Source organism: Diorhabda carinulata, chromosome X, assembly GCF_026250575.1.
Source record: "Diorhabda carinulata isolate Delta chromosome X, icDioCari1.1, whole genome shotgun sequence".
Lineage (NCBI taxonomy): Eukaryota > Metazoa > Arthropoda > Insecta > Coleoptera > Chrysomelidae > Diorhabda > Diorhabda carinulata.
This window is the reverse complement of record NC_079472.1, coordinates 44,066,303-44,079,027: the sequence shown is the minus strand read 5'-3', so window position 1 is coordinate 44,079,027 and position 12,725 is coordinate 44,066,303. Positions and strand designations below refer to the sequence as shown.

The following is a 12,725-nucleotide window of genomic DNA, read 5'->3' as shown; positions in this document are numbered from 1 at the left end:
CAGCGCGGTATCGTTATTGGTACAAATCAGTGGCACCATAAAATAGCACAAATAAAATGTATGACACGGATACAGCTAATGATGTCTATCGACTACACACTCCGCCATTTTTGACATTCAGGCGTCAACCGGCGTTGTGCTACAGCCATGTAAACATGTTTGTCATTATTGATGCTCCTGCCAAGTGTGAATTGCGAAGTGTGATTCGTTTTCTACAGGCTGAAGGCCATAGTGCTGTAGAAATCCATTAGAAAATGTGTCGTGTGTATGGAGATGGTGCTGTGCGTGAATAGTGTTGAAAGTTTAAATATGGCCGTAATGATGTGCATGATTAAGGAGGCCAAGGACGCGAATCTGTCGTTTCAGATGACCTGGTTCAACGAATTGACAGAATGTTTAAAGAAAACAGCAGATACTGCTTTGTCTGCAGAAATTCCAGAAGTTTCAAGGTTTGTTTTGTATGGCTAGGCTACATTGGCGGCAAGTTTCTTTGAAGAAGGTATTAAAAGCTTGTCAATAGATATGATAAATGTCTCACTCTCTTCGGTGATTATGTCGAAAAGTAACCGTAAGAGCGGTTGCAGGCATCCGTTTTTTTCACCGGACCACGGACCGTGTTTTTGGCCGGATTCGCGGTGGTGTATGATTTATAATAGATGTGTGTACATACACCGGACATCTCGAACAATATACGTCGAATGCACCACCGCTTTCCCTCGGCGCGACGGACACCGTTCTGGTAGTAGAAAGTGCGTTCATCCAAGCCAGTATAAGAGGATATATTGAAAATTCTTGGCCTACTATAGAACCAAACAAAATTTCTATTTTAAAATGTTCTATTACTCAACATATTCTCCTCTTAATTGGATACTTTTATTACAGCAAACCTGCAACGTCTCTAGACCTTTCAAAAAAATGTTTCTTCTTGCTCTGCAAACCAGACCTCCACAGCTATTATTACCTCCTCGTTGGAAGAAAATTTACGACCTTTCAAACTTTTTTTAAGGAAAGAAATGAGTCGAACGGAACCAAATCGGGTGAATAAGGGGGGTGTTCTAGTAATTCAAACCCTAAATCACGAATTCTTTGCATGGCAACATGAGATTTATGTGTGCAGGGGCGTTGTCCTGCAAAAAAACACCTTTGGATAACTTTCCGTGTCTTTTCTCTTTAATTTTTTTCCCATAGAGTAATGGCAATAATGTCTAATAGTAATCTCCAGTTATTGTTTTACTTTTATCCAAAAAATCAATAATGATTAATCCATGGCAATCCCAAACAACTGAAGCAAGAACTTTAGCAGATTTTGGACACGAAACTTCTTAGGTCTTGAAGAACCAGAGTGTCGCCATTCCATCGATTGTTGCTTTGTTTCTTGATCGAAGAAATGTAACCCAAGTCTCATCTATAGTAACAATTCGGCTTAAGAAGTCTACATCATTTACAAATCGAGCACAGATGGAACGCGATGCTTCTACTCTTGCACGCTTTTGGTCAACATTCAAACATTTGGGGATCCATTTTGCAGCAATTTTTCTCATGTCCAAACTGACGTGAACTATATGATGAAAGCGTTCGTATGAAGTATTCAGTGCTTCAGATATCAGAAACAGGCCTTACCAATCGGTCATCATCTTCTATGGAAAATTTACCTATTTTGAAGCTTGCAGTCCAATTTTTCACATACGCATACGAAGGATATTGATCACCATGGGTATTAAGCATATCTTCGTAAATCGGCTTACCTCTTAACCCTTTTAAATATAGGTACTTGATGATGGTTCGATACTCCAATTTTTCGATTTTCGCACTTTACACTGACACTTTTAATAAGTTATTGTTCGTTACTATGGTAACGCAACATTTTGTTTATGCGTGGAACTGGTCTAGGCTAACTAGATATCAATACATCCTCGTATCGGTGTGTGTTGACTCTGCCGGACGTATTGCCTGTTTTCTGCAAATGGACGGCCATCTACCTGCGTGCTTTTAAAAATTGTTGCTACTGACATGGAATTGTTAATAAGTTTTTTGTTTTCTCATTTTTCATTTCACACGTGCGTAATCTCTGGTAACAGGTAACATCCATCCGGTAAAAAATTATGTATACTTCGATAGCCCTTTATTGACGGACCGTTGTCCGGTAATAAAAACGGACGTCTACAAGCCCTCTAACTGTTATTGTTTCATATGAACTTATCTTTTATTTATAGACTATCGGAGGTTAAAAAAAACGTCCCTCGTATCATCACTTACTGCATTGGCAGCTATTTTTTATCTGTCTTACATCACAAAGCTCGCTAACTGCTTTTTTATTTTGCTAATTGTTTCTTTCAATATAGGCGCCAAATTTGGAAATTTTTCGTGTAATAAGCGACCAACTTCTATCTGTGTATCTGTGTGTTAACTCTATAACCAATCATTTGTAGAATAGTTTTTTTGTGCATTTCTGTTAAATGAAACCTTTTATTACGTACAGTTAAAGTTGAGCAAAATCAGCTGATGCCCATTTGAAAATCGCCGCCGTCGGGTAAATAAAATGCTTGTTTCTGTGCAGTTTATATTGCATTTGTTATTTATTGGATTTTAGACCTTATTATTTCTGGTTTTTAGAAAGTTGATACTTGAAAAGTACGAAATTTCCTTCCGGAAAAGTGGTTTTGTTTTGTTTTTAACTATGAAATGCCCAGCTTACTATAGGTAAGCGCATGAGCGTAAATTCAGCATTTTGATCAGAGGGGGGGGGCAAGATTTAAAATATGGCAATAATATGTTATAATAAAATGAAACATGTAAGTATCATACTTTCAAATCAATAAGCAACATGGAAAAAAAATATAAAATAAAAGGAAACAAAAATAACAGATGAACACTAATTTATGAAGATATCAAGACGTTGATTGTGACAATATAACTTACAAATAGAAATATTCTTGGCTAATCATATAAAGTTATGTTGAAGAAGTTAGAACGATACTACTTAAATAAAAAGGAGTTGCCTGTCTCGACGTGAACTAAATTCATTAATAACCTTTGGAATGTCAATGTCATTTTCTTTTTATTGCCAAAAAAGCAAAGAGGACAATCTTTCTTGCTCGATGGTGTTTCGGCAATACGTACAATGAAAAACAGTTTGGAAGTTCGAGAGTACAAGGGAACGTCCGTTGGGAAGGGCTACTATTCTGTTCTGCCGCCATATTGCTTAACATTAGTGTTTACAGTTCATAATTGGCAGTCGTGAAGTAGAGACGTGGAAAATTTATTATGGAAAAATATTTGGTAAACCAACCGGTGTTTTAATCTTTAAAACATTTTATCGAAATAAATCATCGATTACTGTGAGATTGCGATGAGAAAGTTACGTGAAATTTTTGGGAGAAACAACGTGCCAACAAGACGCACTATTTATCGTGTAGTGAATGATTTCGAAGAAAGAGGAACTGTAGTTAATAGGCCCAAGTATGGACCACAACGTACTGCAAGATCGGCTGAAAACATTACTGCTGCTTGAGAAAGGGTTCAAAACAATCCATCAACCTCAATTCGACGCCGTGCTCAGGTGCTTGGTCTTCAAAGATCAACTTTGGACAGAATTTTCCACAAGGATTTGCATTTGTTCCCATTCAACATTCAGTTGACACTAGAGCTTCTTCCAGAAGATTAATTACGCCGCTGTACATATGCCAATAGTATGTTATAACCCCGATTTTCATGAAAAAATCATAATGAGTGACGAGGCACATTTTCATTTGAATGGATATGTGAATAAACAGATAGTCGGTACAGGGCAATGGAAAACCCTCAAATTATTCATCAGTCACCTTTGCATCCATTAAAAGTGACAGTCTGGTGTGCAATTTCGTCAGGGGGAATCATTGGACCTTACTTCTTTGAAACTGAAAACGGCGCAATGATAACTGTCAATGGGGAGCGATATCGTGATATGATTGAAAACTTTTTAACGCCATGACTACATGCTAGTGGCTTGATTAACATGTGGTATCTACAAGACGGTGCCACATCGCACACCTCCAGGATTACAAGGGAATTACTGCGAGACCTCTTTCCACAACAAGTTTTTTTAAGAAATGGTGATGTTGATTGGCCTTCACGGTCCCTTGATTTGACTGCTCCGAACTTCTTTTTGTGGGGATATCTGAAAAGCAAGATTTATGCTAACAAACCAGAACCGCTGGAGCAACTCAAACAAAATATTCGTGATGAAATGTATGAAATACCGCGTGAAATGTGTGAAAATGTCATGAATAATGTGCTCAAAAGTGCTCGCAGTGTTAGGCTAACAGAGGCGGGCATTTATCTGATATTGTATTCCATACATAATTGCTGACATTAAATAAAATATTTATTAATATAAGATTCATTCTCTTTCATTTAAGCAAAAAAATTTTAAACAAACAAAGTAGTATACTTTCCCGGTGGACACCTGTAATTAAGGAAAGCACATTTACATTCTCTACAAAAACAGATCCTCGTTCTTGAATGTTTTTGTTTTTTTGAACTCTTCAATCATAGTCCAATTGTAATACTCGCACACTCTGCTTGTTCTATTAATTAGCATCTTTACACTCAAACGATTCAAAACGTTTAAGTTGTTATCTTCAAGTCGGCTATCTATTTCTTGAACTAAAATGTCAATGACTGGGAATAAATTTGTACATTTATAATAGTCTTGAACCGTCTCAAAGAGAACTAACTATACTTCCACCACTCAATTTTGCTGGAAAACTTCAAGTCGGCTTTTTTTACTGACATAACTACTTTATAAGTCACACTGCTGTGTGACAACAAAGTTAAAATCCTCTTAAAATGCTTTTCAATAAAGCATTTACTTGACCTCCAACATCATGATCGGTTGATGAAATCTCCTCTAAAGTTGTAAAAGCTACTTTAAAATTATCTAGCAAACCATGCACAGTCTCTATGCGCCAAGCCCATCTTCTGTCGCTCAATGACTTCAAAGTTACTGCTCCAAGATTTTTAATTTTTTTTAATAACTTCAAAAACTGCGTGGTGCTTGGTTGACTTGACCCAATGAAGTTGTATATACTTTGCAAAACAAAAAAGTATTGTTTATTGAAACCGCAGTTGTGAAACAGCTGGCAATGCATGAATTCAACACAAGGGTGCTGTTATGAATGTACATTCCTGTTGGGCTTTCTTTCTTGCAAAATCCTCGCAGCAACTCCTTTGTATCGTATCCTCGCATGTTTGAGCCACCATCTTAACATTGGCCTCGCAAATCTTTCATGTGACAAGATCAAGTGAAATCAACACATCCTTAAGCAGAGCAGCCAACGTTTCGCCATAAGTGTTTGAAGTTCGGCCCACAAAAGAACTTCTAAATTATCATTTACATATCTTAAAATCACTGCTACCTGTCCATGTTTCGCAATGTCTTGAGTTTCGTCGGCGATGATGAGAAATATTTTTTTACCGCTTACCGTAAGCTGTAAAAAATATTTCCGAAACAGTTGGTATAGGACATTGTACATGAATTATGTATGGAATTTTCTGAAGAACCAAAAAATAAATATCTTCGATATAAGAAACACCCTATATGAAACAAATACATTTATTTATTAACGAATTTATTTCATTTAATTGTTCCACTCCGTATATCTAATTTTTAAATATTTATATTGCATTTCAAGTAAAAACCAAATCAGGTGTACAGATCTCCTCTACTTTTTTGCGTAATAAATTTTTCTGGTCTTTACACATCTCCACTGTCGGCTAAAGAAAGTATACAAACATCAAAAAATTTCTTGTTGTTTCAAGGGTAATCTAAAATATTTGTTATGGTAGTAATCTCCCTAGTCTTGTCTAAAAACGTCGTTATTGATTCAAAGGTTATCATCTTGTTTTTCAATTTTGAAGTAAGAAAATACTGTTGGATCTGAAATTCCTATTTCTAACTTATTTAGATAAATAGTTGCTTCAGAAGGAAATAGTCATGAATTTTATTATTTCTACAAAAAATATTGTTATTCAAAAAAAACTAATAACAAACAATATAAATATGTTATAATACTTTGTAAAAACAATTCTATTCTAAGGTAATAGCGCATATAAAATTTTTTATAAAGAGTGCTATATAATTAATATAAAAACGAATATATAATTAATATGAAAATATACAAGGTGTTTCAAAAAAGTTGATCCTGTTTCTAGTATAGATAAAAAACTGAAAAGTATTTGGATTTGCTCAGTAAAAAAATTTTGTCGCACCATCCGTATTCAAGATAAAGGGCATCGAAAAAAAAAATGTTTTGGGACCTGATACATCCAATGAATTTGTTTTTATGTCTGACTTTCATAGAGGGCGCCAGTTACACGGTTCATACCAAGTAGTATTGAACATCACTTTCTCTATATTAGATTATTAAGCAAAATTTCAAGTGAACTTAAACCTCAATTAATTTCACACCAAAAAGGTACTCTCGATAAAACTCGATAATATGCAACGTTTTATATATATATATATATATATATATATATATATATATATATATATAAACATAGTCTAAGGTTTGCCAGATCACCACAATTAATTATTTGGGTGTTTCAAGTTGCATTTTTAATAATTTTATATCCACCACCAAATGGTTAGGAAAATAAATTACATACCAGGCCTATAATAGCATTACTTTAATGAAATTAGTATTCAAATCTTGGTCTGATTTGAATCAAAAATAGCACTTTTGGCATAATCTAGAAAAATTATATACCAATTGAAGCATGCTATTTCAAGTTTGAAGATGCTAAATTGTTTAATATTTGCTTGCCAGCCATCAATAGTAAAGGCTTTCAATGAAACTGTAAACATGGTAAAAATTGGTCGTCGTTATGTGACACAATACTTTTTTGTGAGAGGCCTTAGCCCAACCAATATAAAAGCTAAACAAGATTCTACTCTGGCTGAGATTGCCTCTTCGATCGCTCATAATAGAACAAAAATAGCGTCGAGAAGATGTGCCCATCGAGTGTGTGGCAATGTTTCACAGAAATAAAGCCGAATTTTTGCGCCGTTTCATAACCATGCATAAAACGTGGGTCCATGACTTCACACCCGAAAGATTAAAACAATCAAAACAATGGATTTAAAGAGGTAGAACTGGCTCTAAAGAAGGCAAAGACCCTTCCACTTGCAGGCAAGGTCACCGCGTCGGTTTTTTGTGTGAGATAATTTTCATTGACCATCTTTAAAGAGAAAAACTATCAACGACGAGTATTATGCAAACTTATTGCAACTTTGAGCGAAGAAATCAAGCAAAAACGGTCGCATTTGGCTTAGAAGAAAGTGTTGTTTCATCTATAATAATGGCCAAAATGAATGAATCAAAGTTTGAATTGCTACCTCATGCGCCCTATTCGCCAGATTTAGCGCTCTCGAACTATTTTCTGTTCCCAGGCATGAAAAAATGGCTCGGTGTTCAATGATTTCCAACAAGGAAAAAGTGATATCGGCAGTCAATGGCTATTTTGATGATTTTTATTACAAAAAGGGTATCGAACTTTTCAACATCGCTGGGAAAAGTGTATGGAGCTAAAAGGAGATTACGTTGAAAAATAAATATATTTTTATCCAAAATTTTTGTGTTCTCTTTGTTGGGACAGGTACTTCTGGTACCACCTTCGTAGAAAGGTCGAGAAAAATCAAAATTTTTTTTTTGTAATTTCAAACTATTTTTTCTAAATGAAAACAATATATTTGCATTCGTCATGGTAAGTATATATACGAATTTCCCCATTTTTTATTCAAAACAAAAACTTAAAAAAAATTGATTTTTTCACATAAATCAAAAAAATATCTAAAGGTGTTGGATCAGTCACTACGTTGTTTGTTCATCGACTATTGGAGAAGATCGGAAGGCAACTTTCGATTTATTACCGTGGAAATCAAAGGATGACTACTAAAAAGTATTTCATTAGTACATTAATTGGAAAGAAAACAGTGGTGTAAAAGGAGCTATAAGCGAAAAGGTACCCTTAGCATATTTATACAATGTTATTATGTGGTATTCTTATTCAAATAAATTGAAAACATCAAAAATAATTCAAAAAGAGATCGTCAAACAAGTTGCAATAAACCTTTTCGTACTTCCTTTATATGCCATATTAAACTGCTCCGTGCCGTTGAATTATTAGTTTATAATATAGTGATTACGTACAATTTTCTACTGGAATAAAATTGAATCTTTTGCAGGGAATATTAGGTTTTTATAAGGGTATAACGGCATCCTACATGGGCATATCCGAGACTATTGTCCATTTTGTGATATACGAAGCTATTAAAGCAGAATTAATGGCGCACAGGTCGCACACCTCTGACGAAAAGAGTTCAAAAGATTTTTTGGAATTCATGTTGGCAGGTGCTATATCGAAAACTGTCGCTTCTTGTATTGCGTATCCACATGAAGTAGCCAGAACTAGGTTGAGAGAAGAAGGGAATAAATATACAGCTTTTTGGCAAACACTCGGCTTAGTGTACAAAGAAGAAGGTAATTATTTAAACTATTAGTATTGTTATTCACTTGAAATTTGAATTTAGTTACACTGTTTGGGAATTCGTTCTGACTTTCCTTGGAATAGCTTGCAATAAATAAACTACATGTTTACATAAAATTTTTAAGCTTTCAGAAACAAGTTTTTATACACTATTTTACAATTTAAAAAATGTAGGGGCTGACGTCAAAGTTACTGCCCTTAGCATGCAGTGATCGCCAAACATCGATCGCGATCCACCGGCGGCTCGCGGGGTAATTTTGGGTAGCTCGCGGTGACGCTCAACGGGTTGGCAACACTGACTGTCTGGGAGCGCTGCAGCCGATTAGTCATTGCCAGAGTTACACGTTTTTGTTTCAAAGACTGTTATTGTCACTCTGGCTACACGCCAGAGTGAGATTATGTCTGTGCCGTATGTGTTTAATTCACGTGTACACGTTCATGCTCTTTCCTTGTTTGTTTTTACTATGGCAGTTCAAGCAAAAAGCCGAAAACCTATCACTATCATGCAGAGTGCGAAACCGATTATTTTTTTACGCAAGCTAAAGATAATTGTGTGTGTTGTAATGTGAGTGTTTCTGTTGGAAAGAATGGAAAAGTTGAACGTCATTTCAAGACAGTTCACAGTGGAATCGAAAAATATCCGCTGAATTTAGCTCTGAGAAGAGAGAAAATGATTCAGTTAAAGTCAACTTTTTTTAAAACACTAGACAACAACGAGGCAGCAACCGATGCGTCATTCCGGGTTTCCAAGGTCATCGCTAAACATAGGAAACCGTACGAAGATGGTGAGTTGATTAAAACTACATTTTTAGAAGCTGCAGATACATTATTTGATAACTTCAAAAACAAAGCTGAGATCATATCTGCTATTAAATCTGTTCAGCTTTCTGCTAATAGAGTGATGCGATGAATTGAAGCTATGAGTTCTGACTTCACAGTTTCACAGTTTAAAACTGATTTTTATTGTTGTAGTTATTTTTCCTTATAATTTGACGAATCAACTGATATAGTTGATACACCTCAGTTGGCTATTTTTGTAAGAATGGTATTTGAAGACTTTGAAACAAAAGAAGAGCTGGTAAAGGTTGTGCTGCTTACTGGGCATACAACTGGAAATGATATATTTTTAGCATTTAAAAAGCTCATTCAATCTGAAAACATTCATGTGAAGAATTTGGTGGCCCCAACTACGGATGGAGCTCTGCAATGGTAGGCGTGGAGAAAGGATTTAATGCCTTGTGTCGTAAAGACAGTGACATACCAATTTTTTTGTATTACCATTACCACCAGTAGTCACTGTGTGGAAAGTTCTTAAAGTATGAACAATGTCATGAAAACAGTTGTCAAAATAGTAAATAAAATAAGAGCAAGCGCATTTCAAAGACGACTGTTCAGAGAACTAATTGAAGAGTTAGAATGCAATTATGTACCGTTTTAAAGAGTTGCTATCTGCACGGATGAAAAACTCTTGAAAGATTGGATTGAGCATCTCACTGAACTGGAAGATCCCCCATGGCTACAAAATTTTTCCTTTCTTACTGAAATAACTGAAAAGTTGAATGGTTTAAACTAGCAGCTTCAAGGCAAATATAAAAACATCAGTGGAATAATTTCATTTTCAAAAAATCTCGAGTTGTGGGAAAAGAATATAACCTAGTTTGATACAAGCACTTTCCCAGTCTGAAGCAGATTGTTGACATACAAAATCCTCTACGACACCCCGGCAATAACCAAGAATACGTGGAAATTATTTCAGACTTAAGACAACAATTTGATCAATGATTCCAAGATTGTAAAAGCATATTGATTGTGGCACAGATCGTCAACTCTCCCTTTGTAGAGATCGATGCAGAAGATTTTTCAGATTGTGTTGTAAAACATTTTGGTGGAGATCAGGCTGAAATAGAAGTTCTTGAATTTCAGAATGACCTATATCTAAATCTCTCTACCAATGATAAGTCTTCAAAGAAAAGTATCCAATTGTGGTTCAAGTAGCATTGAGATTGAAACATACTAGTGTGAAGCATCTTTTTCAAGTATGAAATTCATAAAAACAAATAAAGAAACAGACGACTGACTGATGAACATTTGGACAACTGCTTCAGAATGGTGGCTTCGACATACTCTCAGAAACTTCAAGAAAATATTTGATGGTCTTTCATTGGAATGAACGTTTAAACTTTTTTTGTTACACTTCCTATATATTTTGATTAAAACTAGAAATAAATATTTGTTTGTAATAAACTAGTATAAATTCCATTTTGTATACTTTCTTTGGCCCAATATTCTTAGGTAGCTTGCTAAAAGATTTATAAATGCTAGGATGGCTCACTAACTCAAAAATTCGGCGACCACTGCTATAGATCATAAGCGTACAAATTTCTAACCTTACAGGAAGACCGTTACTTTGAGGGTTCAATAGCTCTTGGACTATAATGTAAATATTAGGTTTGATTGTTTGAAATAATTTTGAATGGATATTTCCAAAAATCTCTCATAAATCTTAGCGTAACAACCTAGGGAAGTTACAAATTTTTTAGTGTTTAAGTTAAATCTGGTTTACAACGAGTTAATCTTGAAGCTAAATGTTTGACATATATTTTGTAGTAGAAAATGGATCTTTCACAAGTTTTGGAAATTTCAATTCTAATGAATCTTTTTTTTCAGGCCTACGAGGGATATATAGAGGACTGACTACACAATTAGTGAGACAAATACCGAATACAGCAATCATGATGGCCACGTACGAAGCAGTGGTATATATTTTAACCGCAAAATTCAATACACAATTTTATGCAAAAGAAAGTGAATGAAATATTTATTTCGTAGTAAATGAGGGTACTTTAGGTTTTTGTAAAATATTTGTCCATAAATAGTAGGTAATTATTTTTTAAGGAAGTTTTTTTGTTTTATTGTATATATATGTATTTGTTAATATTTTGAATTTTTTTTGTCTTCACATAATGGCAAAAAATTGTTTGTAAAAACCAAAATTAGTCACAAAGTGGTTATATTTTAAGCCATTAAAAGTTTTTACTTGAATAATTGTTTGATTGCTGTAACTTCTGCAAACACTGAAAATGGAACGTTATCTAAGCTGCCTTATTTTTCTGTCTACTGTCTAATGGTAAAATTACAAAATACCTTCTTAAAACATTGATATTTTCATTTACATTTTTTATTTGAAAATGTTGAATTGGTTGTGATAGATTCATTGTTGTCATTTAAAAATAAACTATTCAACAATTAGATTAGATTGATTGGGGAATTGTTTTGGATTTTCAATTTCTCTGCACCTATACTTGAAAAGAAATTTTTCACTTGACTCAGTATCTTATTGTTTTCCTTCAAAAATATATTGACTGCTCCTAAAGGAAACTATTATCCTAACCTTTTCGCTGAAATAGGCAGGTCATTTGTAGAATGTTGTCTCAATGGCTTGTTCGCAGAACTATTCAACATATCACGTTGTTGTTCTGTTCTAGAAATTTAGGATTGGAAGGTATTTTACAATAATTACGTAAAATAGTTTTGTATTGAAAATAAACTCTACCTTCGTCTTCTTTATCTCCTTGTGAAGTAAACGGCACTATCTTTGGTAGAATAAGATCGCTTTATGGGTTCAGTCTTGTTAATTAGAACCCTATTTATTTCTGTTTTGACTATTTAAATAGATTTTATCCGTTTCAACTTTATCTGTTTCTATTGATTGGAAGACTTTGTAAATACTTATTTTGCAATTATCGAGGATTTAATATTTAAATCCCCAAAATATTTCATTCGAGAATCGTTCTAAAAATGCGACGATGAATAATTTTACAATAGAAAACACATTCTAACACTGAAAGTTAAACCTCAACTTTGCCTAGAAATATATATTAATTGAAGCTAGCTGAATGTGATAATGAGTAACTTGTTTTGATCCACCCCAGTATGACTAAAGAAATGAGAATCAGGTATACGCAGAACATTATTATGTATTTTATAATATTAAGATTCACATTTTAATGATACATATAAACGGAGCACTGTGTACAAACAAATACTAAATTGTACAATAACTTTTATTTTCATAGATTATCTCATTTATGGATATGTATTTTAATGGTATGTTGTATAGAACAAATAATATAAAACTTCGATTATCTGGATTAATTCATCATAGTCGGATTGGTAGAAGTGTTCTATCACGTAAG

General features: G+C 34.2%; 1 protein-coding gene across 2 annotated transcripts in view; it reads left to right on the top strand.

The window, feature by feature from the left end:
• Nucleotides 1–11,574, top strand: part of LOC130901656 (mitochondrial carrier protein Rim2) — a 39,424-nt gene extending 27,850 nt beyond the window's left edge. For both annotated transcript variants that reach the window (XM_057813178.1, XM_057813179.1), the window contains 2 exons: nt 8,228–8,522; nt 11,197–11,574. In XM_057813178.1, coding sequence (XP_057669161.1) covers nt 8,228–8,522; nt 11,197–11,342 — 441 coding nt within the window. In that variant the 3' untranslated portion in view covers nt 11,343–11,574. The remainder of the gene's footprint in view (nt 1–8,227; nt 8,523–11,196) is intronic.
• The last annotated feature ends 1,151 nt before the right edge of the window (nt 11,575–12,725 follow it).